This window comes from Harpia harpyja, chromosome 1 (assembly GCF_026419915.1).
Source record: "Harpia harpyja isolate bHarHar1 chromosome 1, bHarHar1 primary haplotype, whole genome shotgun sequence".
NCBI lineage: Eukaryota > Metazoa > Chordata > Aves > Accipitriformes > Accipitridae > Harpia > Harpia harpyja.
In genome coordinates, this window is record NC_068940.1 from 48,199,492 (window position 1) to 48,225,935 (window position 26,444).

General features: G+C 36.9%; 1 protein-coding gene across 6 annotated transcripts in view; it reads left to right on the forward strand.

Annotated features, from left to right (window-relative positions):
• BBS9 (Bardet-Biedl syndrome 9) overlaps window positions 1-26,444 on the forward strand; it is a 326,659-nt gene that overhangs the window by 176,227 nt on the left and 123,988 nt on the right. For 5 of the 6 annotated variants that reach the window (XM_052792624.1, XM_052792616.1, XM_052792643.1 and 2 more), the window contains one exon: window positions 22,381-22,491. The exons of the other annotated variant lie outside the window; for it this stretch is intronic. In XM_052792624.1, the coding sequence (XP_052648584.1) occupies window positions 22,381-22,491 (111 nt within the window). The remainder of the gene's footprint in view (window positions 1-22,380; window positions 22,492-26,444) is intronic. 6 annotated transcript variants of the gene reach the window in all.

A 26,444-nucleotide genomic window follows, 5' to 3' on the forward strand; every position in this document is an offset into this window, starting at 1 on the left:
GAAATGACATTAACTCACTTTAACTGTTGCAATTAAAATTCTAACTCCTCTTTTCTAGCTTCTATAAAATCATGCAGGTTGTATGATTTTAAATCAATAATAATCAATATTATTGATTATTATTTAAATCAATAATAATAAATAATTATCAACAATTAATAAATAATTATCAATCAAAATTAATCAATAAAGTACCTTGAAACACCAGTTCCCCCAGGAAGTGGGTTGTTTACTAAGAGTGAAAACATATCTTTTTTTAATGTGTAAGATGATATAAAAAAGACTGAACTCTGCCTTTAAACAGAAAGAGAAGATTTTTTTCTTACATTTGCTGGCTAAATTTATTTGTTTAATATATATATATATGAAGTATAGCTATGTATCACTAAAGTATCATATTGATTAACCTTCATTTTCTTAAGTGTTCAAAACTTATAGACATATTTATCGGATTCAAAAATTAATGTATGTTTGCATTTTAACAAGTACATGTTTTTTCTCACTTGCCTGTAGAAGCTGGGGTTCCCATACCCAGATAAAGGTTTCTCTGTGTGAAGTTGTGTACTACTTGCATTGAAACCAAAACAGGTCCATCATCACTGTATCAGTTTTTTCAAACTTCCCATACTTCTCATACTGCCTGAAGGCAAACAAACATTTGGTAATATGTGTACTTTTTATCTTCTCTTTGTAGTTCTTCCTTCTAGTAAGGCTACCAGTATGGCTCTGTGTTGTTTGGTTTTCTCTGGTTTTCCTCAATAATTTTTTTGCATTTCTCCTCTCTACACTACACTTCAACTGGTTTCCTTCTCCATACTGTGCCTTTTGATGTCCATACAACTATATGCGCAGTTCCTTTACTGTGATAATTGGAGCAAGTAGCTCTATCACTAGCCACCCAAGGGAGTAAATGACTCTGACAGCGAGAGGTAGCAATAAAAGGGTAGAAAGACCCTTTTCCTGGTCAGCTGTCAATCTGGGTGGCCCAGAGCAGTAACTGCAGAGAAAATCCTGTGGTACTAGTGTGGATCTGTCTGGCAATGTGATTTTAGCAAGGTTCGACAAAGGCATAATGGAGACTAAATCCATAAACAGCGTGATCACTGTGTACTTCTCTATCCATTTTGTGCAGCTCTGCATGGCTGAGCTGCTGTGCCAGTTTAAACATAACTTTCTTCTCTCCATCTAATTGCAGATGATAATCACATGAGGATGATAATAAGAACAAAGAAGTTGCCATAACTCTTACAGCCCTTAGCATTGTCATGCATTTCTGTTACATCGTGTCATGCCAGCTAATGAGGAGACATGATATGGTATATAATGGAACATGATACAGTGCTGCAACTTTAACGTGACTTCTAGTTCTCCATGTTTAAAGTATTTTTGCAGAAATTTATTGGCTGTTCATGACGAACAGTTCTATCTTAATATAAAAGGCTAGAAATAAGCAAATAGTAATATATCAAACATTTTAAACTAAATATTTGGGTTCTATTTTTGAGACTAAAATATATCCCTTGCCCCATAAAGCTGATTTAATGAAAAGGAAGGGGAGTAGCAAATCATTAGGGAGAATTTTGGGAGTGCTTACAGCAACAAGATTTTGTGGTTGCTCAAGAAAAGCTTAAGAACAGCTTGGCGGAGCCAGGAACGTTGATTGTTTGGCTCTCTGATGTGAATCTTTACTCTTTGTAACTTCTTTCCATTGTAACTTTTCTTTACTCTTTAAAGCTTTTATTTCTATTGTTTTAGTAACTTTGGTAATTTATCTCTGCGGAAAGGAAAATTGAACTATACAGAAATTAAGTGACTTTCCCAAGGTCATACCATGAGTCAATAACACCTGTGTATAAATAGAATTCAAATATGCCTTGCAGTCTTGTGTCATAGCTTCTACGTACAGTTGTTTTTAGGTGTTTTACTATTAAAACACAGGTTACAGATTAATAGATTGTGGTGACAGCTTGTCTTGTAACCTGCTATGTTGTTCTGCACGGTTCAGGTGAACACATTTAAAAATGGAAATCTAAATATCAGACATGGGAAGAGAGTGAGGAAGAATGTCTGAGGTGGTCTTTAATTTTAATGAATTCAGTCAAATTTCATCAGCTTGTTGGACTCAAATGGTGGTTCTCCAAGTGGTTAATTTTCAGGGATTACATAAACAATGGTAAAGCATTGGAATTAATTTTTTTCTTGAAAAGAAGCTACTAATAGAAAATACATATTTTTTTTTTTTCCAGGACATTCCAAGATACCAGTATTGTGAAAAGAGGCAAAATAAGGTGGAAGTGTAACAACACACATTTGTGTGCAGGGTTGTGAAAAGGTTTTATTATGTTGTTTTGATAATCTCTCCCCCTCAATTGATATTACAGCTGGCAAAAACCACAGAGGGAAGGAGTATAAAGGTTAAGAAGGCTAAAGCAATAACATTTTTTTTAAAATGAATAATTTAAAGAGGAAAATGTCATGCATAATGAATAAAAAAGAAATCCCACTTGAGATTTGGGATTCATTCATTTATTGTACTATGAAATTTAGTTGGCAGTATTGCAATTCCAACTTGCCTCATCTAAGTACAGTTAGGATCAACACATTAGTGCCTTGATGTGTACAATCCTATTGCTGGCTCTTTGCATTGAAATCCATTAAATTTTAATATGTCCTACTTAAGTATAAGTGGTCACAAATGATTCATAATGTTGAGGTAAGCTTTTGGTGAAAATAATTGTCAGTTGAAAGAATATCCTCTAATGGTCATGCTTGTCACTGGGCTTTATTTTCTATGTTGTTTGAGTCCTTGAGAGACCACAAGCAGAAATAAACTTCTAAAATCTGCACTAATAAGCTAATTGTTCAAAACTATGGAAAAAGTGCTGCTAAAGGAGAAAGTGTACAGCCTCTGACCTTCCATTTCAGAAGACTCAATAGTAGCAAGTACAACAGTAAAAATAAAACCTAGATAGTTATTTTAAGAGGCTGTAAAAAATTATGTAATCTATTTTTACATGAAGCGAAACTTTAATAATGTAGCATAATCCTTTTATTTAAGGTATGCTATTAATGGGGAGTCAGTCTTGTACGTCCAGTCATACTTTGGATTTCCACTTAACGGGTTTCCCTTGGTTCCTTTAACTTCTTGTTTCCTGTGATATTTCAAGAACAGCCTATATGATGGAGTGCATTGGTATTCATACATGAGCTGTAGGCATTTTAAGAGCTCTGCAGTTTAGGTGGCATTAATTGTCCTTTCCAGCCCCTATCTAGGCAAGCCCACCACAAAATTACAGCATATTTATCCACAGAGAGGTATTGCAGGAGAGATATTACAGCGGGATGAAGGGTGGGGGTGGAAAATAATTTCCAGGTTATCCTTCCTCTCTTAAAATGCTGAAAACAAGTTCTTTGGGAGCCTTTCCTTTTTTTTTTTTTTTTTTTTTTTAATATGCGTGCACAACATTTCTCTTAAGTTGATTGTTAGTATTTCTTTTAATGTGATATGTAGCTTAAGCCAGAATATGTCAAGGTTAAAGGCTTATTCAGTTTCTTCTGACTGGAAGTAGCATCCAGTAGCCAGCAGAGAGGCAACTGTTTATGCATCAGGAGATGGTGTGGCTGTTACTTCAGGTACCACAACCCATTTGTTTTGCATTTGCTACTTTTCTTTGTTTTCTGGCATATTTAGGTTGAGTAAACCTGACTCTTCTCTTATGCTGCCATTAATTAGATGCATCTTAGCTGAAATTGCTAGTGTTACATTATTCTGAACTGTTACAAGCAAGTGTGCCGAGAATGATTTTTGTTTTGTATTATCACTGAATTTGGCTTACAGCTTTTGAAGGGCAAAACTCTTACTCCATATTTTGTTTGGTCCTCAATTTAAAAAAAAAATAAAATAAAAAAAAATCACTCAAGTTATGATGGTATTAATGTTTTTTCTCAATATTCATGTCTTTTTAAAATGAAGTAAAGGTGTCTGTGTATGTGGGATTGATTTCATAATTTTTATTATGTAGGCAGTGTAAGTAACATGTATGAGTCTGTGGAACTCTGTGGTGAATTAGCAGTGCAAAATATATATGTATTTCACTAACACCACTTATAATGTATTTGCTCTTCCACATGACCATAAAGGAGTCTAATAAATCTAAACCTAGTGAAAATTTCATATTTTGTACATGCAGAACTGATTTTTCAATTACTTCAGAGTTTTTTAGAGCCTAATCCAAATCCTGATGAAATCTATGGGAGTTTTTCCATGGACTTCAGTAAGTTTTGGCTCAGACCTCCAGTTTTCAATTTTTCAAATAGATTTGCCAAAAATCTGCAGAGCCAGGCACTTGGAAAGTTTTTACTTGCAAAGTACAGCTGGTTTTGAGTTGCATACAGAAAAGTTCCCAATGCTTTTCTGAAACAAAAAAAGTAATTTTAAAGGTCTTATAACTTTAGTAGGTAAAAGAGTGGCTTTAACATTTGAAGCTGAAATTGCCTTGGGTCTTAGTCTAAGCATGACAAATTCTATGCTAGAAGATTATTTTTTAAATGCATAACTATATAATAACAAAGCTTAAAATTACAGTCTTATTGTAAGTTTAGCTAAAATTTTCTTGGGTTGTGAGTTTCAGAGAGCCAGGGATGTCTGTCCTAATAAATGATTTATTTTTTTTGCTGCGATGGAAAACTATGCTGCAATTAAAGAATAATTCCCCAAGGTTAACTACACTAATTTGAGAGAGAGCTCTTGAACTTCAGGGAACATATTACGCAGCCAGATCCATCTGGTGATGCAGGGCGGTTTTTGCTGCCTCTGGGTGGTTGGATCACCGGACTTGGAGGTAGATGTGATTGGACAGGCTGGGTTTTAGAGAGCGTGTGGCACAGCCTCAGCAAGCATAGCTTGTGCCCTTGCATATCAGCCTGAGATTTAAATAGCGGCGTTTTAAGGTAGCATCTTGGGTTATGAATGGCGGTCAATGAGGTGTAGAATCTCTCTCAATTTCCCTTTTATTGTTTTGGTTATTTGAGTGATCACCTCCAGCACAGATAGGATGCAGGTCTGGCTGCAGTAAAGCTCCTCAGTAGCTACATTACGAATTGCCCCCCCCGCCCCCGGTCTTGATGGCTTTTTCTTAGGGAGAAAAAGTGTGACATATTGCTGAATCCAAATGCCTGACATTGTTACAAAGTTGTGCATCATCAGTATTGAACTTGCAGATTTTTTTTTTCTTAATTTTTAAAGAATGAAAGCATTTTGGAAGACCAGTCATGTTTATAACTTCCACATTTTGTGAGGAGTCAGCTGTTAGTCTATTCATGAAGCTGGTATCGATGGTTCAGCTAGTGTTCATATGGTAAGTGAAGGTCCATAAATTCATGTTTTCCTTGTCCTTGTGTTTATTCAGATTCATCCATCTCTAATACTTTGATCTGGTATTTGAGCTGGAAAATGTAATGAAATCAAACATGAGATGCTTCATGACACTGGCAGATTTGAAAGTTCTTTAAAATAGTTCTTTTTTTTCTAATGGTGTCACTGGCTGAATCACAAACAGTGGTGATAAGGGGGCAAGCAAAAGTGAAAAGCTACATAAACTTGAATCTCTAAGGTTTTGTTTTGATTCAGTCACACTTTGAGGCAAAGATTTAGCTCATGCTCTGCTAATTAGAATGTTGCTAAAGCACTAATAAAAAAATAATGTGTAGTTAACTAAATAATGCTAAAGTACTTTCTTGTAGGATTATAAAAACCTTCAACAAACTGGTAAAAACCACAGGCTTGATGAGTTTCATGCAATTAACATGGTAGGCTGCATATCTGTTGGGTGTTTGCTGTGTATTGTAAGTGCAAATACCACAGCAGGGTGCATTGCCAGTAGCTCTCTGTCTTTTGATGCAAGATCTACTTTATTAATTCTGACCCTAACCAAAGCTTGATTGTTATTCCAGTTGAAGAAAACTAGTTAACTGTAGATTAGAGATATCGGCAAAAGGGGTATTACTTCAAAGTTGGGATATGATTAGGGGGATGTTCCACTGTATTAATTGAGTTTCAGTTTTAATGACCTACTGTCTTCTGTGTAACAATAACCAGCTGTGCCACACTGTTTCAAAGAACATTTACTCAGCCTTTAAATTTACCATTAGAGATCAAAGAGAAGGTCTGATGTATGCGGATGATGAAGGATGCCTCATTTTGAATGGATGGCTGAACAGAAATAGTGCAACTATAGGGTAATAAATATTATGAACAACCTTTTTTAATGTAAGTTATGTGGTGCTGAACTATATTAAATTTTACAGTGGCACTGGGAAATCTTTCACAATTATCTTAGAACTGTACCAGAATACTGATAAGCATGTGTTTCTTCTAGCACTTTTTTAAAATAAACTTTTCAGTCAAAACTGAGGGTTTTTAAAGTAAAAATAATTGCTGGTGACATTTTTGAAAGCAGCTTAGAAATAAATGGATGCTTGAATTACACATAGGAATTTGTGGAGGACATTTAAGAGTAAAGCTTGGCTGAATGATCAGACTGTTTCCTTCTAATCTTAAAATCTATTTAAATAGATATGAATTAGTAATTCCTGTTTTTTATCTTCTCTAAAATGGAGAGGGTTTCTTGTAACCAGAGTAGTCATTAGGGGTATTAGGTTGCTGTTCAGGCATACTTAAATGAAGGTATAAACTGACATTCTCATTTCAATCAGGTCATTGATAAAGCAGGCACTAATGTGACAGGAGTTACACAGGAGATTAAAATTAGTGGAATAAATTATGTTAGATATCCTGGGTCTGATTATGTTCTATCATAAATTGTTGAGAAGAAGGAAATTCTATGGACTAAAGTAGAATCCAGCCAGATATGATGAGGTAATTAAAGAGGTTAAGATCTAGCAAGGGCCATATTGTGTGTTATAGATAGGATTTTCCTATGTTCCTGTGATTCTATCCTAAAAGTCCTTCTGAAAGTAAGGAAAGTATGATGCCTGTGGTAGTAAACAACTGCCATGTTTCCCTACAAAGGCACTGTATTGGCAGAATTAATACTTTGCAATACTTTCCCAGTCTGAGGACAACAAATTAACTGGTTCTGCTTGATTATTTCATTTAATTAGTTATCAAGGGAAAAATGCTTGTTGTGCAATCTTACAACATATTTCTCAAATATTTCCAAATAAAAAGTACTGGTATCTGTGTCAAAAAAGAGCCTTTATTTTTGGTTGTCTTTGCAGCATATTAAAAACAGAGTTTTGTTCTAGTTTAGCGTAAAATTGATTCTCGTGGATAACTTGATTCTCTCTGGCTATTGAATTGCATATACATGAGATCATTTTGGTTAGTGTAGTTACAGTGTATACTGCAAACCATGTCAAGAAATATAAGAGGTGTTCAGTTACACTATTCATGGTTAGTCTACTCTGAATTTGGGTCCATGCTATGTAGAAGATATTCCTTCAATTGTGTACTTTGTGATTCACTGAAAAATAGGAAGCTTTCTGCCACATAATATTGCCAACCCAAGAAAGCATTTTATATCTTGGTTCAAACCATTCCTTTTTAATGCAGGTATGCCACTTCAGCAGGTATGAACATCAGTGGTTGGTAACGGGTGTTGAGGGAGTGATAAATACTCATTTGCTGACCAGTGGTAAGGTTATGCTAAGGAGAGCTTTGGTACATCTGGCTTTTTGCTAAGGTGAAAGATGGATATTTGTTGTGGATGCTGTTTGATTATGTTGTAATATTTCTGGCGAGTCAACAGTTTACCTTGGTAGAATGAAAAAGGAATAGAAGTATATACAATTAAGACTCACCATGATAGGTTGCATTAAGAAATTCTTGGCAGGCACAGCAGTCTGGTCCTTCTGAACAGTGAAATAATTGTTTTGATCAACAAGATAAGGCTGAAATCCTGGCCCCGTTAAAGTCACTCGGAGTTTTGCCATTGACTTAATTTAGTCAGGATTTCTCCTGTTTACTTGACAGTACTGTATGTTACTGTTTTATGCTTATTCATGTAGTGGTTGGTAACCTGACTTAGCAGGACACATGAGAGTGAACTCTGAAGCAGATTTCTTTTAAAAGTACCTTCAGAGTTTGAATTCACTTCAGGTGGGTTTTCATTCAGTATGTGGACAAAAAGGAAGGTACAGAAGATGTTTTTTAGCTCATTGCGGATTTGGTGTTAGTAGAAAGGAAGATAGAAATACACAATTATGTTCTGGGAGGAAAAAAACTGTTAGAGGACTGTAAAAAGCCTCATTTTTTTCCTGTAACTTTGGTGCAATGACAGCAGTGCTGTCTTCTTGTCTTCATGACAAGTACAGAGATAAAAGCATAAAGAAAATATGAAAATTACATTGATTCATTTCTATTAATTCCTACTGAGCACCAAGCAGGAAACACTCAGCATGTGGTATTAATAGCTGTACCAAACCCTTTTCAAAGGCTGACTTTAGCAACTGCCACAAAATATGAACTTGAAATACTGTATTTCCCCTAGTATTTTTTTTTTTTTGGTTGAAATTTTCAAATGAGGAGAAGCTAAGGATCTCTTGGGGAAGACAAGAAATACAAAGAATTTGAATGTACCTTGTTAATTACAATTATAATTGTATATTATATTTGATGCAACTCAAATATAAAGAATCTAATGATACATTACTGCTTACACCATAGGCTGTAACAGAAAGGGCCTGTTATGTAACTGGTACTTAACAAATTCAGCCATTTAGCTGGTGCACAAAAAATACAACAAATGTTAGAGTTCACAGGATAAAATGAACAGTCTGCTGTAAGTAGCATTTCATGTTAGAGAAAGTGCAGATGCTGCTGCTAGTTGTATTATATTTCCATAATCAGTGATAGATAACAAGAATTGTTTAACAATCCATATCCTTATGTATGCACTTAAGCTATGGGCAGATCGATAAAAAAGCATTAAGACTGGTGCCAGCTGAAGATATTATACCTGCGTGCTATTTGACTACATAACGGAAACTAAATCTAGATTTCAGTAACTCTATTTAGCCAAATCATTATCTAAACAATGTCTTTTCCAATTTCTCTTTTAGTTCTGGGCCATTTAGAAAGGGAAGGTCTATACTCAGTCAATGGAATTTCTTGTTTAGTATTTCTAAGAAATAATTTTTCTGTATATGAAGGAAGTATAGCTAGTGTCTTAATGTAAATGTTGTAGTGCTTCATAATAATAAATTCCTGAGTCCATCTGTGAAATGGCAGTTAGTTATACATAGAATAAACCTTCACGAGCATGTATTGAAATGACTGCTCAATTAAAATAAGCTTTCTCAAGTCTTTAAAATCCTATAATGTATTGTCATGTACTCATAGAGTGTTGAGGGATGTGTTGCATTCTAGATACTGGTCTGATTTCATAAATTTTACGTGAGGAGGAAAGTACCTGTAGGGAGCCATTTGTTGAATATGATGAACATCATGAACAAAATTTGAAGTTTCAGAACAGGTCAGAGTTAAAAAAACCTTTTAAACATGGTCAGAGCCTGATCCTGAGCTGAATCCTCAATGTGAAGTCCTCAACTCTCAAGAAAGGCTACTATTGCTCTGCTTTACTTGGTATTGTAGATATGACCAAATTAAAGCAAAGGGACAAAGAACACTTTTTTACCAACAGAATGTATCCTTGGCCTTTGGTCATCCTGTGTATGAAGTCATTAAGCTTGTTTTATGGAGGGGAGCCGAGCCAACTTACGCTGTGTTTCAGTCATTTTGAGTAGGCAAAAGAATCGGAATGCAACAGACATTCAGTGAGCTTGACTATACAACAAATTCTTTATAAGAATACAGGCTTCTAATGCAAGGAAATTAAATAGCATTATGTTTACATAGTGGGATTTTTTGTGGGGTATGTGGTTTGTGGTTTTTTTGTTGTGGTTTTTTTTAACAGAAATTGTCTCCCATCAAGTTATTTCTTTTAATGAAGGAATTCGGGTCTTACTGAGGTCAGGATGAATTTTGGTGCTGTCAGAGTAAAAGCTGATATCAAGTGAGACCAAAAAAAAAAAAATCAGTCAAAAAGATGTAATTGATTTTTCATATGAAATATTTCTGCTATCTAATGATATCAAGAGGGTAATATTTGATAGTGTTTGTAGTCAATTTGACTCTAAAATATTCAGAATAACTTTATTGTGCACATTGTGAGGACTAAGAAATTGCTCATGCTATTATTAGTCTTTTGTTAAAACACACTGTCAAAAGAAGTTAATTTAAAAGATCATAGGTTTGATGGCAGCAAACTACAGTTAGATGGTCTTTGGTTTGCCACTCAGATACAGGTGTTTGGACTTAAGTTGGTTTCTTTCAAGTGATGTACAAGTAGAGGAGAAAAATATACATGATATGTTAGTGCTGTGGCTAGAGGGTTTAAAAAAGAGGTGGAATTTAAAAAAAAACGTTAAAGGGTGAGTGACATTGCTGAAGTATAGGAGGAGCAGCAGCCACAGTGCTATTTTAATCAGTACCTTCATACAGAAAAGTCCACTAAATAATTTAAAGCGTATCCACATTTGCAGCAACCTAGCTTCATTTGAGAATGGTTTTAGACAGTAAAAGCCAATTTCAAATAATGTTCAACTTGACCTTCCAAACCACTTAGTGTTTATGGTCTATAATTAGGGATTCTAGCATGTTCTTTTTGTCTAGTTCTGTAACATGGTGTATTGGGTTTGCATGGTGGGGAGGGCTACAGGTGTGGCTTCTGTGAGAAGCTGCTAGAAGCTTCCTCCATGTCCAATAGAGCCAATGCCAGCCGACTGCAAGACGGACCCACCACTGGCCAAGGCCGAGCCTATTAGCAACAGTGGTAGTGCCTCTGGGATAATAGATTTAAGAAGGGGAAAAACGTTGCTGCACAACAAAAACTGCAGCTGGAGAGAGGAGTAAGAACATGTGAGAGAAACAGCCCTACAGACACCCAGGTCAGTGAAGAAGGAGGGGGAGGAGGTGCTCCAGGCGCCGGAGCAGAGATTCCCCTGCAGCCCCTGGGGAAGAAGAGATTCCCCTGCAGCCCGTGGGGAAGACCATGGTGAGGCAGGCTGTCTCCCTGCAGCCCATGGAGGTCCACGGTGGAGCAGATATCCACCTGCAGTCCATGGAGGACCCCGCGTGGGAGCAGGTGGATGCCTGAAGGAGGCTGTGACCCTGTGGGAAGCCCACGCTGGAGCAGGCTTCTGGCAGGACCTGTGGCCCCATGGAGAGAGGAGGCCATGCTGGAGCAGGTTTGCTGGCAGGACTTGTGACCCCGTGGGGGACCCATGCTGGAGCAGTCTGTTCCTGAAGGACTGCAGCCCGTGGAAGGGACCCACGCTGGAGCAGTTCGTGAAGGACTGCAGCCCATGGGAAGGACCCACGTTGGAGAAGTTCATGGAGGACTGTCTCCCATGGGAGGGACCCCACGCTGGAGCAGGGGAAGAGTGTGAGGAGTCCTGCCCCTTAGGAGGAAGGAGCGGGAGAGACACTGTGTGATGAACTGACCTCACCCCCATTCCCTGTCCCCCTGTGCTGCTGGGGGGGAAGGAGGTAGAGAATTTGGGAGTGAAGTTGTGCCTGGGAAGAAGGGAGGGGTGGGGGGAAGGTGTTTTAAGATTTGGTTTTATTTCTCATTACCCTACTTTGATTGGATTGGTAATAAATTAAATTAATTTCCCTGAGTTGAGTCTGTTTTGCCCATGATAGTAATTGGTGAGTGATCCTTCCCTGTCCTTATCTCAACCCACAAGCCTTCATTATATTTTCTCTGCCCTGTTCAGCTGAGGAGCGGAGTGATAGAGCAGCTTTGGTGGGCACCTGGCGCCAGCCAGGGTCAACCCACCATGCACACGGGTGTTATGTTATTCAGAGTAGTTATAAACTACAAAAACATGTTTTAGACCTTGGGAAATTCTTTATTATAGTTTGAAGCTCTAATTACTAACTGGATTCTTTATGGCTTTCATAAACAAGCCTAGCTTGTTGCTGAAAAGCCTCTGTATTGATAAATCTGTCACTTAAGAGTCACTGAATTCTCCTTGGAAGAAAACCTAAAGATTAATATCACTATATATGAGAAAAAAGTTGTACTATCTAGGAAGTCTAAAACATTCAGCCTCACAATTAAGGAAAGGTTGATCTTTCCATACTACACTGTAGGGAAAATGGCATATTTGAGATAAATAGAGGATCAGATGTTTTGTTAATCAAATATAGAAAGTTTTCAGAAATGCTATAGGGTAGATACTATAGGTAGTAAATACTAGATTCAAATTGTGTGACAAAATCTGTCTTTAAGTGACAGGTTCCTATGCATAAGATCTCATTTATGATTTCCATTGTGGATCGTAGGGAGAACACTGAAACTGAGACCCAGTCATGTTGCTGTTTTTTCCTGTGCATAAAGTGCTGTGTTATGAAGCATGTATATATTAGATGAGATTACTGACAAGAAGAGGCTTTCAATTACACTTAAAGAAGGTCAGAATGCAGTGGTACACAACAAGCCTGTGATTCTTCTCCCTAAGATAAATGAGAAAAAAACCCCACTTTTTAACATTTCCATTACTTCACATCATTACTTAATTTTGATGTTATGAAATACTCTCAAAGACCCTTTGGTCAGGTCCACCCTCTTCTTGCTGCATGCCCAAGAGTTTTTTTGGCTAACATATCCACTGGAAGACATTTCTTTCACTAAGTCCTGCATCACCAGCTTTTTCATCAGCACAGAAGCAAAATGTGGGAAAACTGTTGCTCTTTAGACATGTCATATAATATACACTGTGTTTAGTTATTGCAAAAGTATTGAAGTCCTGCACTTACATGGAACGGAGTGCCTCCTCCTTTGTATACACTGGTGTTGCATTACTGGAATTATTTTTGAACTGTTTTCATGTTTAAGAATGGAGGACTTGTTAAAGGAAGGCTTGGATGGGGCCTCATGCTTCTTGAAGGTGCCTGGTGATAGTAGGAAAGGAAGTGAAGGGAATTTGTGTGACATATAACATGGTAAAATCGTTTTTTCTGTGTCAAATACCAGAATAGGATGCCCAGACATGTGGTGGAAATCTCTCTTTTGGAGATGCTTGGAACTCCTTTTGATAAGTCCTAGAGCAACCTGATCTAGCTGGACCTGGTCTGATTAGGAGGTTGGATTAAGCGACCTCCAGAGGTCCCTTGCAACAAATTATTTCATGATTCTCATGATTAGCTTTTTTGCGTTTTACTGTTGTGTTTTCAGCTAGATGAGTTTCTAGATCTGATGTATCACAGAACTTCAGGTGTACCTTTGTGCCAGCACAGAGAACATAACGGGGACCAAAAAATAGGCTCACATGACTGGCTTAAAATATCTGTAAAGCTGCAGTTTAAGATTCAGTTTTATCACTAAAGGAGAAAAATATTTTTACTTTAAAAAAAGAGGTATGCAGGCACAGAACAATATTATACAAATCAGTAAAAAGCAGCTCTAAACTCATTTCCTCTCTTTTTCTTGATTGGTGTGATTGTGCAAAGCAATCTGTAAAGTTCTGTCATTTCAATTCATTCTTCTCTCCAGTTTCAGGTTATCTGTCTAATACTTCTAGTTGTATTTTGAATAGCATATTTGATCCTTTAGTCTTTAAATTGCTTTGTATAGCTTCTATGCAGATGAGGTAGACATTTCTAAATTATGTTTTATTTAAACTGTGCATTACAAGATTTATGTTTAATTTGACATAGGCTTTCTTTAGCATGTACTAATGTACAAAACCAAGAAAAATATGATTTGGAGGGGAAGGGAAGTAGGGGCTACCCTTGTCATACAACTTTCACTTTGTACTTTAGCAGATTTCAGTGTATCCAGTCACAGTTACAAAAATAGGGTTTTTTTTAAAATGAGTAACCCCTTGTCTTAGTCAGGCTAGAAGATGATCCCTAAAAACTAGAGAGTTGATGGAGAGAATTAAATAAGCATAAGGTATACAAGTAGCTGACTGAGACCATCTCTGTGTTCTACTTGCTCTGTCACTTTATTTATCATCTTGGGCAGTAGCAGCAATGTCAGCTTTTAAATAAGATGAAACAGAACAGCTATTCCTGTGCCTTCCCATATAAAAAGCTACTTTGTTTCAGACATAGCATTTTATTGTAAAAAGAGACCTTGCTTTTTACCAAAAAAAAGCAGGTTGGATTTAAACACAGTTCTCCCTAAATATCCATTATCTTCTAGTGGATGTAATTCATTTGATGACAGCCAAATTAAGTCTCTCCCTCCTCTCTGAAAAGCTCGGTGCCAAGATTCTTCCGAGTTTAGAGGTTTTGGGGATTGTGGTTTCTCATATCTTCAGATACCTTGTGTTTGGTAGAAGGGTACTTGGCAGTTTTGTAAAGTTGGTTCTCTTTAAGGTTTATCACATGAAGCCCCCCAATCTCCTGGCTACTTCTGAAAATACTTGCAGAAGATACTATACAAAATGTTTGCTTCTATGAATTCTCCTTTATTCTGGGGTCCAAAGTAACCCCAGTAATGCAACATCACTTTTATCTTTCAGTTGTATCATTTTCATAACATTTGAACGCTATTGATGTTAGTAAAATTGCACAATTTACACAGATATAGGTGTGGTATTAGTGAAATAATGAAATTCTATGCATTTTGTAGAGTAAAATTTGCTGAATAGGAAGTTCCTCTAAGCAAAAGAGAAAATTCTGTCTGCAGGATAAGATATAATTTTAAAGTATTATGTACAGTTCTATGCTCATTTCCTCCAGATAAACTAGATTAATTGAATGGCATTATGATACTAAATGGAGCCAAAGTTGCCTTTTTTTTATTCCTCCTAAAATCAACCCCAGAGATTTTAATGTCATAAAAGGTTGAGCTAACACAAGATAATATTTGGATTTATTTGGTCAGTGGAGTATACAGTAAATGGAGTATTAAATACTAGTGGGATTAAAGTAAATTTAAGTAATGTATGTTTCTAATTGCAGTATTGGAGCAAAGATAGGTTATTATCATTTGATTTGTTCTTAGCTCCTAGTACAATTAATAAAAATCATGTTGGTCATTAAGTAAAAGTGACTTTTTTTAGATTAAACAAATACAATATTACTCAGGTTTTACATGTTATGGACAAATCTGATATTTGGGTACAATTGAGAAAGTAGAAATTAACAATACATGAAAACCACGTGCTATCTTTGATATAATTAACGAAAAGCAAGTATTTTTGGCAAAGGTTGCATTTCAAGTGTGGAAGGGAACTTCTGCATTATAAAAAAGTGAATTCTCTTTCTCTCTTACGAATACTTTGATTTCCTAGTCTCCTAGTGCCCAAAGAAATTATATACTTTTTGTCTTGGAAAGGCACCAGATAGATGTTTATAGGGTTTATTTCAGTAACATTAAAAGAGGATGCTTGTATCCACGTTTATTTCATCACTTGAGTTGTTTATTTCCAAGTAGTATCTGGAGATACAGCAGAACAGAGGCTAGTTCATTACCCCCTTAAAAATGCAATGTCTGATTACTTGTATTAAATTTCAGCATTTGGCATTTTATGTTTTATAGTCCAGTGTCTCTTGAAATGTAAATTTAATGAGTTTGCTTGCCAAATACTTTTGGGAACCAGAATTGTCAGAACTAGGGTTTTTAACTGTTTACAATATCACTGCTATTTTTGTAATGAAGTATTTTCAATTATACTTTGGTCCCAGAATCTTTACATTTTTTCATTTTCCATTGTGAACTGATGGTTTACTTCCTACAGCAGGTTAAAGTAGTCAGGTAGACTATTTTTTGTGGTGTCTCATGTTCACTTTGAATTCTGTGAAAATATTGTTAGATAAATAGAGAATAGTAATTCATTAATGTCCTAATGGTTAGATAACTACTCATAATTAGATAACAGTGTCGTGGTTTAACCCCAGCCAGCGACTAAGCACCACACAGCCGCTCACTCACTCCCCCCCCACCCAGTGGGATGGGGGAGAAAATCGGGAAAAGAAGTAAAACTTGTGGGTTGAGATAAGAACGGTTTAATAGAACAGAAAAGAAGAAACTAATAATGATAATGATAACACCAATAAAATGACAACAGTAATAATGAAAGAATTGGAATGTATAAATGATGCGCAGTGCAATTGCTCACCACCTGCTGATCAACACCCAGCTAGGCCCCGAGCAGCGATCCCCCCGCCCCCACTCCCCCCAGTTTATACACTAGATGTGGCGTCACATGGTATGGAATACCCCGTTGGCCAGTTTGGGTCAGCTGCCCTGGCTCTGTCCTGTGCCAACTTCTTGTGCCCCTCCAGCTTTCTCGCTGGCTGGGCATGAGAAGCTGAAAAATCCTTGACTTTAGACTAAACACTACTGAGCAACAACTGAAAACATCAGTGTTATCAACATTCTTTGCATACTGAACTCAAAACATAGCACTGTACCAGCTACTAGGAAGACAGTTAGCTCTATCCCAGCTGAAACCAAAACATTCATCTAGTCCGTGCTCATCAGGTGAATAGGTTGTTGGATGGAACAGTACACTTATGTGGTTGAAGCACAATTGTCGTCATTCATCCTTTGTTCATAGTGAGTAACAAATTACTTTTGGTAGATATTGAATGACGTAATATAGTTTAATGTTATTGCATTCTCAGTCCAGTGTTAGTAAGGGTACTACTGAATGTTGATTTTGATTGTGTACTTGGCTGAATGTCCAATGATGCTTCATTAATGAAAACAGCTGTTAGATCTGTTCTTAGCAATGTGTTTCCCGATGCCATTTGTATGACTTGCATACCACAGGCACTGAACCTCATCCTGGAAGAATGGCTAAGGCAATTTGACAGTTTAAACAGCATAGTTGCTCCCATAAAGAGGTTATACTGCCAAAGTACCCTGAACTTCTTAAGTCAAGTTTTTATGAACTCAGGCATGTTCAAAATATTTGAACATGTTACAAGCTCAAACTGAAGCCACGCAATTGGTGCAAAATATCTCTGCATAGCTCTCAGTGCAGATAGTGGCAACTTATTATAAGAAAAGCTATGGAATTTATGAACTGGAAGTTTTGTTAAGAAACATTTCAGTAAAACAAGGGTAAAGCAGAACAACAGTCTGGTATGTCTCTGTGTACTCCTATTGAAAATATATTTTGGTGATCTTCAATAGCCTTGGACTGCATGTTCAGTTAGTATGATTTTTCATGGATTTATTATTCTAATGGAATGTAATACAGAAATATTTTCCATCATTTAATTGAATTTGGTTATGTCAAATCAGGCACAAAACAATGGAATTTTGTGACTGCACAATTGTAGCCACACTGTTAGACTTAAGTGCTATGTTCTGAAATCTGTAACTGATTAATTAGTGACTACATTTTGCTGCTAAACCTGGGTTGTTTTCTACTGCGAATTGTAACCATGTTCATTGTCAGACATCCATTTAGAAAAAAAACCCCAACCTTCTTTCCCCTCCCCTTTCCCCCCCTTTCCCCCCCTTTCCCCCCCTTTCCCCCCCTTTCCCCCCCTTCCCCCTTTTTTCCCCCCCCTTTTCCCCCCTTTTCCCCCCTTTTCCCCCCTTTTCCCCCCCTTTTCCCCCCCTTTTCCCCCCCTTTTCCCCCCCTTTTCCCCCCCTTTTCCCCCCCTTTTCCCCCCCTTTTCCCCCCCTTTTCCCCCCCTTTTCCCCCCTTTTCCTCCCCTTTTCCCCCCTTTTTCCCCCCTTTCCCCCCTTTTCCCTCTGCAGTGGAAATAGGCTTGCATTTCTGGAATGTGTCTATTGAAATGACAGACTCTAATCCAGACCCGGTATGTGAATAAATGCTCTCTGGACCTCATCCTACACTCAAATATGTATGGTTTTCCTCTGTAGATGTTATTGTTTTGTCTTCCTTCTAGAAAGCAGCAATACCACTGCCTATCTACAAAGCCTGCAGTGGTATTGCTGCCTATCTACAAACATGCAGTGTTTACTTCAACAGGCAAGCTACTTTCCGACAGGCAGATCATAATAAAATTTACAGGACTTGAATAAATGTAGCTAGCAGAATCAGTAGAAGTAATTGATTAACACTGTTTTAGAGAGAATAATCTCTAATCCCTTAGACTGCATTTTTTGTATACACTTCCCTAAAAATTATGGACAGCACAGAAAACCCAACTGATTATGGTTTTGCATATAGTCTTAGAATCTCTATGAAATAATTTTGCTGTTTAGATTGTCTCCATTGTATAATGGTATACATGTGGATGACAAAAGCCGCTATTTAGAAAGCTTCCTGCTCACATTGTGACTCTCTTGCTGCCAAAGACTGCTCAGGAAGGTTTTTCTCCTTCTTTCTGTAGACTGTTGCAAGAGTTAATTTCAGAGGAAAATGGAAACTTTATGCATAGTTTAGATTGTGAGTGAGTGGAAGAGAAAAAGGAAACCCAAATAGTCTTTCCCTCAAAGTGCCTTTTCATTTTTAAATGTATACTACTTTTGTTTTCCTGTTTTTCAACTTTTAGAGCCATGCTAAAACATGTAAAAACCATGGTGATAGGAACCTGTAGGAAAACTGTCAGTACTTAATTTTTGTTCAATGTGTATTGCATGTTTATGTTTCCTTTGGGTGTGGGTATCTTTTTCCAACTTAAGAACCAAATGTGTTACAAAAACAGATGTAGTGAAAATAAACAAGAGAAGTCTCATTTCCTTTGGTGAACAAAGTTCACAATTAGCTTGAGTGTAGTTTTATGTGTGTTGTACCCTATCAAATGGTTTTGCTGACCAGAGCTTGCTTGCTTGGATTTATCACAACTGATAAAATATCTGTGATGTCAGACAAGAATTTAGCTACACAGAAAAGGGGGAAAGAGTGGGTCAAATGTAATAACATATTCTAGAAGTTATTCCTGCCAACAATTAATGGGGAAATTCATTTTATGAAGCACTGTTTACAGACTGACATCTGGAGAACTTCTCAACTTGGATCATTTCCAGTGTGTAGATTTATGTACTACTATTCCTGCCTCTCTTTTCCCTCCTTTTCCCCTAAATATTTCACTTTTCTGATTTGTACTATTCACTTAATTACCAATGAATGCAAATTATTCTGCTGCTCTGATTTATTTTAGGATTCCAGGTGCATAAAAATTTTAAATGCTTGCTAAAATGGACATTCAGTGGATACTTTTTGAAATTTATACAGAGATACACAAGAATTCAGAGATTTTTTACTTAAAATAAAAATTCTGTTAGTCTCTGACCAGAGAAGTCAGAGTAGATACCCTCAGTAGAACCGCTGCAGTATGAAATTAAAAAGTTTAGAGTCCTAGCAGGAAAGGTTCTTTTTTTCAGATAGCTATCCTTCTGAGTTGTGAAATGTTTTTGAATCGCACAATCCTGGTCTACTGTGGTTTAAATATTATATTCAATGGTGTATATTTGTGCCTTATCCAGTCTCTTTTTTAGTCTAGTGAAAGCTTACAATTTACTTTGAATGTTTTGGTTCTTTCAGTGTGACAACTGTCTTAATGTGTCTCCACTCTTTTCTTCCTGTGGGAAATCATAGCATGTTGTCAAGGGTATCTATCATTATCTTGAGGATGGGTACCTGTGCCTATTGGAGCAAGAAAATGGAATTTGCCATTGATTCCACTGGAAGAAGCAGATACCACTTATGCTGATGCAGGTTGATGTGTAGATGAGGGTCCAGTCATTCTGCCCAGTCCTAGGCATCTGAACAAGGTAAGGGACATAGTTCAGCAAATTCTAGTAGTTCCTTCAGTTAGAAGGTCATACTGGTATTAAAAGAGTAAGATGGAAATGCGGGGGCACAAAGACCTTGATCATGTGAGCCTCATTGCCTCTGAAGAGTAAAATATCACTATTATCTTGATTTCTTGTCTGGTCATTCATTTAAATAATTACTGGTGCAAAAGTCCTGGTGAAATCCTGCTGCAGTGAGAACAGTGCTCTTTTTATGAAACAGTGGTATTTAAAAAACAACTCATAGGGAACAGTTATTGGTATCATTGCAGAAGTAAGAATAATTACTGCTCTTAATATTGATGCTGATACTATTGCTGTGTGTATTCTGTTTACACTTTCTTTGTATGTAAAACAGTCTATCACTGGTAACATTTCAGTTCTCACTATTCTCTGTCAAGAAAATAAAGTTATGGAAGAAGTGAATTTTGCTTTTAATTTTAATAACTTCTGATAGTATCAGATGACAAGTAAATCTTAAGAAATCTCTCGCATCAAAATCAAGAGCAGGAAGTCTTGTTTCCTTTCAGCAAGTAGTGTGTTGTACCTAAGGGCAAATAGACCTTTTCCGACTCTTATTCAGTTACTATCAGCATTAATGACTAAAGAAATATTTTGGCATCAAAAGCCATCAATTCTCAAAGCTATGTAAGTTACTGAGTTTCAGGTTTTAGAATGAACGTTGTAAAAGTTCTTTTATTTCCATGTAGAAATTCAATAGATACTAATTTACTAGGCGAGTTTTCACTCATGCTGTTAGAAATGTTATAAAACCTTTTAAAATGTATCATGCCACTCTTAATAGTTCTTTTGTGCAAAAAACTTTAATTTTGTGTCCTGTATTTACAGATTACTGTTTAATAGGGTAGATTTTATCTGAAGAATAAGAATGAAAAATATTTTAATTGACTTTTAAAGCAGTGGTTTCCATTTCATCAAATCTCATAGTTTACATTTTAGTCACGATTTGCAAATGGGAACAGAAGTATTAGTTTACTGGTCTTTATTTTCATTTAGGGTGTAGGTACATTTATATTTAATGCAATGTCAGACATTGCCCCAGTGTTACAGTATTTTAACATGAAGATATTTTTCTAATTTCCCATTTTTTCCTTCCATTTCATAGCAGGCACCCTAAATATCAGAAGCTGTCATGGGTCATAAGCCTGCATGTTGCTGACACGTTCACTCTTAACCTTCCTTTCTAACTGAAAAAAACTTGCTTGCTCTAAATCAAACATAAACCCCATGCTGTATCTTACACTTTCTGTCAGGGTGCGTTTGGAATATAGTAGCTTGTGTCTTTCCTCTTCCTTAGGAAGCAAAGGATGCTGTATCAGTTCTTGAGCTGGTAGGAATGAGTCTTTTCACAGGGTTCACTGGAGCTGCCTTGCTTTACCCTAGCTAGACAGTGGGGTATGATTCTGCAGGACATCGTGCATTGCTTTGCCAGTGCTTCTGAAACTGCTGGGGAAACTGCAGCTCTCCTACCTGGTGATGCAACCTTATTTTTAACAACTGTTTTACTCATGTAGTTTGTAAGGAGAGAATAGCCTGTGTTGCTGCAAATTGGATATATCGGTTGTGAGGCCTGGAGTAGAACATTTCTTTTCAAAATAGAACAACTCTGACATAAAGGTGAAAAGTCCATGCTCGCCACTGGGAGTTGATGCGCTGTTTATAAACACGTGCTTTCAGAACACAGTAAGTACATGGATTTGTTTGCTTGCTAGTGGTGATCCTTGGAGGGCTCTGAGAAAGAGATGCTGCTCAGCTGTGTACTGTATTGTTGGCAATGCAGTTATTGTAAGGCTGTGTTTTTGCTGTGGAACAGCGACACATCCTCCAAAGTCCTGATCACAGCTGTTTTGAAATTAATTTACATGAGCCTATTCCACTGCAAGCTACTGCAGCTGTCTTCAGGTGATACTACTACTAGATTGTCCCTCTCTTCATATTTTAACACAGGCCTTTAAACATGTTTGAAGAAAGGCTTTAAGTCATTGTGTTCTCTAATGAAATACTCAGAAAGCAATATTGCAAAATACAAAGAATCTATTATGCCATGCATCCTAAGATCACTTATGAGTAAGGCATTGCCAGTGCAGTGTGTTATTGGACAGTGAAGGTGTCCCTGTGTTTCCGTCTCTAGCACTAATAAAAATGCTGTACTTAATAGCCCATCCAAAAAATATCATCGTATGTTATTATCTGTGGCAAGCTAACAATCTTCATAAGATTTGTTGACTTTGTAAAGTTATTTCATTCACACTTAATTACTTTTATTACAAACCTAGCTCCCAGTAATCTGATCTTTAACACAAATCCCATTATTTTTATCTTCTATGTGGAACCAGTTTTACATATTCTGTGGTCTTAATACATTCAAACTTTTTCAAACCAGCATTAGTAGTAGAGAGAAGTCATTAAGGCATAATCAGCCTTCTAAACAATGGTAATAGTTTTCTTTAACAAACATTTCTGGCAAGTGAAAGTAAAGACTGTTTCAGTTTTTTTATGTTTCTGTCAGGTAATTTATCACCTCTTTTCCTTAATTATGCACCGGTAAATTTGTTTTGTTACATAAACACCGCATTAAGGTTCTTCCATTTTCAACTAGGTGGCTGTACTACAATCACAGAGCCTGATTTAGAGGAAAGAACGGTTATACTGGGCTCTACAGCAACGTTTCCCAGTCACGGGCAGATCACAAAGCAGAAATCCAAGCCTGGTAAAAAAAGGAAAATTACGTTGTTTTACTTAGAAGTGTACAGCTTGTCTTTTCAGAATGCTTATGAACATACGAAACAAACAACATACATTTCAGGCTTTTTTAGCATAATTTTCAATTTTTCTTGCGATACTAGTGCAATGTGTAGGATTCTGAATTTATTCAGCTTCTATCAAGAACAGTTAAACTGTAGAGATCAGTCTTGGAATTAAATAACTTCACAGTTGAAGGGTTCTGTGCTACATAATACTTGAATGAGATTCTCACAGGTTTTATTCACGACCTGTTCCACAGAGGCAAAATGAAACTGAGGACGTTTTGGTGTAATAAAGGCTTTTTTTTTCTGCAGTGTGGTGCTTAGACTTTGTGCCAGCTGATTAAAATATGGTCATTACTTATCTTTTGTGGGGAGACTTACTAGAATTTCAGAAAAATATTATTGTATATAATAAAATGAAATTATACTGGCTATAAAATATGCTGCATACAGTGATGACACATTTTCTGGAAAGTCTTCATGCTGCCGGGAACTGTGATACAGTGTTAACATATTTTAAAAGCAGCACTGTAAAGTAGTGCATTGCAGTTTAATAAAGTGCCTGGTAAGCTCTCAGGCTTTGACTGCGGCTATTTCCCATTTTGTTTACTAAGTTGTGCCTTCATTCCTCTTTCCCCCCTCATTGTCTGTTTGGTTTTTTTTTTTCCCTGTAGCATTTATTTTAAAATGTACTTGAATGTTGTTTGTAAATCAAATGTGTTCGTGTTAGAGATGGGTGTTGAAGTTAAGAGCAGCAGCTTAGAGGCTGCAAGCAACAATAGAAATAGACAGAAAATCCTTATATATCTGCAAAAAACGGTTAATTGTGTGTTTAAAATGCATTCAGCTGCTTGTTTGCCCAGCTAACTGTTGCACAGCCAGGCAGGGAGTTGGAATATATAGTTAATTGCAATAGCAGAATTGACGTGAGCAAATTTTTAATAGCGGGCAGGGAAGAAGGACATCTAATGCAGCAATATATAATAATGCCACAGTGTAACTTGAAACTCCAAAATTAGTATCTGCTCACAAAAATGACCTGAAAAATCCACTGAAGGCCTAGAACTCTGACTTTTCTAGAGTGCTAATTACTTGCTGTCCTCACAGACTTCAGCTCATAAGAAGGGAATGAGCCCTCAAAGAATATTTCTTGTGTCTTATGTACCTTGTTTTATGAGTTTGCATTTAATTTAACTATGTCCAGTCAATAAGAGAAAAAAGGGACAAAGTAGAGTAAAAATTCTTTTTCCTGGTATATCTTCCTTCATTTCCTGAGAGAGTTCAAGATAGATTTTGATTATAAGTTGAGAGGTTTTCTTTTCTTCTTGAATGTTAAAGTTGACGTACATATAGTTTAACCTTTGTCATCTGTATATATTAAGTACCCTTCTGGTAATGGAAAAGTATATCAGCTCTCTGATGTAGGATACAATCCTGATAAAATTCTAACTTCAGGCAACTAGACCAATAAATCAAGAACATATGGCAGGCAATATGTCTTCTTTGTCTGATGCTCCAGTCTTCTGATCAAGCACATACTTGTTCTTCAGTAGATAGTGTTCTGCTATGTTTAAATAACCTGATTGCTGAAAAGACTAGCATGAAAGGAAAAGTGTAGAAGTGTATTCGTGAGATGCAGAAACAGCAGCATGGGGACCTGCATATCCTTCTGTAAATCTTAGCCCATGATAAACATTGAGACTTACATCACATAGCTGGCTGTTGTTGCTTTATAACTATAAAAGGCAGAATGAAAACTTTGAAAGCTTTAAAAAAGTCTTTAGGTTTACAGCCATGTGTTATACCAGTGAATTTAATTCATTCACAGTAAGAATTGACTGCCATCTGCCAGTTAGTGCTGCGATATAGAGAGTGCGTAGATTATCTGCCACTGAGCTCTCTGGAAATTCCAATTGCTACAAGTGTAAGAGCCAAGGGAGCTACTTAAACCATAAATCACAGCATTTAAATGTTTTTCTGTACATGATATTTTTGGCCTGAGTTCTTGCTCAGGCACCAGAGACTGCAGCAAGACCATGGTGATTACAGTGAGCCCTCAAAGAATGTTTGTTGTGTCTTATGTACCTTGTTTTATGAGTTTGCATTTAATTTAACTGTGTCCAGTCAATAAGAGAAAAAAGGGACAAAATAGAGTAAAAATTCTATTTCTTGATGTATCTTCCTTCATTTCCTGAGGCAGTTCAAGATAAATTTTGATTATAAGTTGAGAGGTTTTGTTTTCTTCCTGTAGATGGCTTTTCTTATTCATATCTCTAGCTATACAGATAGTTCAATGGCAATACAAAATTATACTGGCTTTAGAGTGGTTTCTGCGCTTAGCTAGTATTTTTCACTGGGCTGTATCAGCTGAACTGATATGCCATGCCTAAGCTTCTTAATGTTCTTTACCAAAAAATCCCCACTGTTTAATGATAGAGTTTTAAATAGATAAAAGTAGATTGAGGTTGCAACACCAAATAGCTCAAAACTGAAGAGAAAAAACAGGGTGTCTTCAGCTGTAGTTTAGTATGAACATGGGCACAATGGCTGATATCCCTGTGTAGGAAACCTGAAGAGAAACATCTCTAGTAGCAGACTGCATTCACAGAGGAAGACGGAAATCAAAGGAATAAAATGAGCTGATCAAGTTAGAATATTCCAAAGGATTCTGTAGGTCACAGGAGAACTTCAGCTGAATGTGATGGACTACCATCCATTGAAACGGAATGAGAAGTGTAGTTACATACTTGCAACATCTGGTGCCAGATGAAATCTTAGCAACGGGATTTTGTACAGGTTGAATTCTATTAATAGTTATACACAATGTAATGCAAAAAAAAAAAAGAAAAAAAAGAAAAGGAGTAATGAACTTGCCTTAGTGGGAACACATGTATTTCTATATCGGAACAAAGGGTCTGATTTCTCCCACTGATACAGTGTGCTGGATTAGGACAAAACTCAAGCAGTTCTCGAAAGTACAAGCGTAGAGGTAGAAAAACAAAACAGAACCAAGTGCCTTATCTACTGAAAAGAAGTGTAAGACCTGAATCACAAAGGTCTCAGCAGGAGGCAGTGGGAGTTCCTCACTGAGAAAGGAAGAAACAAGTTCTCTCAGAGGTGTCCTGTACTTGGACACCCTTGCTTGTAGTTAAATTGCTTGTGCGTATAAATCTGCTGAAGAGAAGTGCTATCGAGAAGGTTGGAACATAGAGAAATGATGAGCAAAGGAGGAAGCCTCAAGAGCAAGAGGAGACCTGAATTCTGTGCCACACTCTGTAAGCTCCCTATGAGTATGTCTACATTATTACTGCTGTGATTTCTACTTGTACAGATGATGTTTAGTTAGTCTTGAGCTAGCTAACTCCAGTATTGCTAGCAATCTACCTGTGATAGTATGGCATTAAACCCTGGCTGTAGAATTTACCAAAACTGAAAATAAATACTCAACAGTTAATTTACATGAAACTCTTCCTGCTAATAAATATCTGAGCTTGCTAATCTCTTGCTAGTGAGATGTAGTATGTAGTGTATGGAGATAGCTGCCAGTCACTGCATTGTATGCTAGTATGCTCTTTGGACATGCTGGGAATTTTTAAAAAACTTTTGAATTTCATGAGTAGACGTAGAATTAGGAAAGAGGTCATTGCCTTAAATATGTCGTATGAGCTATGCAAAGAACTGTGAGGGAAATGGGGGAATAAGACCTGGAATATTGTGCTGTGCTATGAGGAAGTGTGCTGTAGGGTAGCATCCTGCCACAGACTTGCAAGTTTTCTCATACAAAATACTATATCGAGACTTTCCAGGCAGTTGCTAAGCATGTCAATATGGCTTTTGGCTTTATTTGGAATAGTTACTTAGGACAGCAGAAAATGACATCTAGTAGTCATGCTGCAAGTCTGTGCAAGGAGAGAAT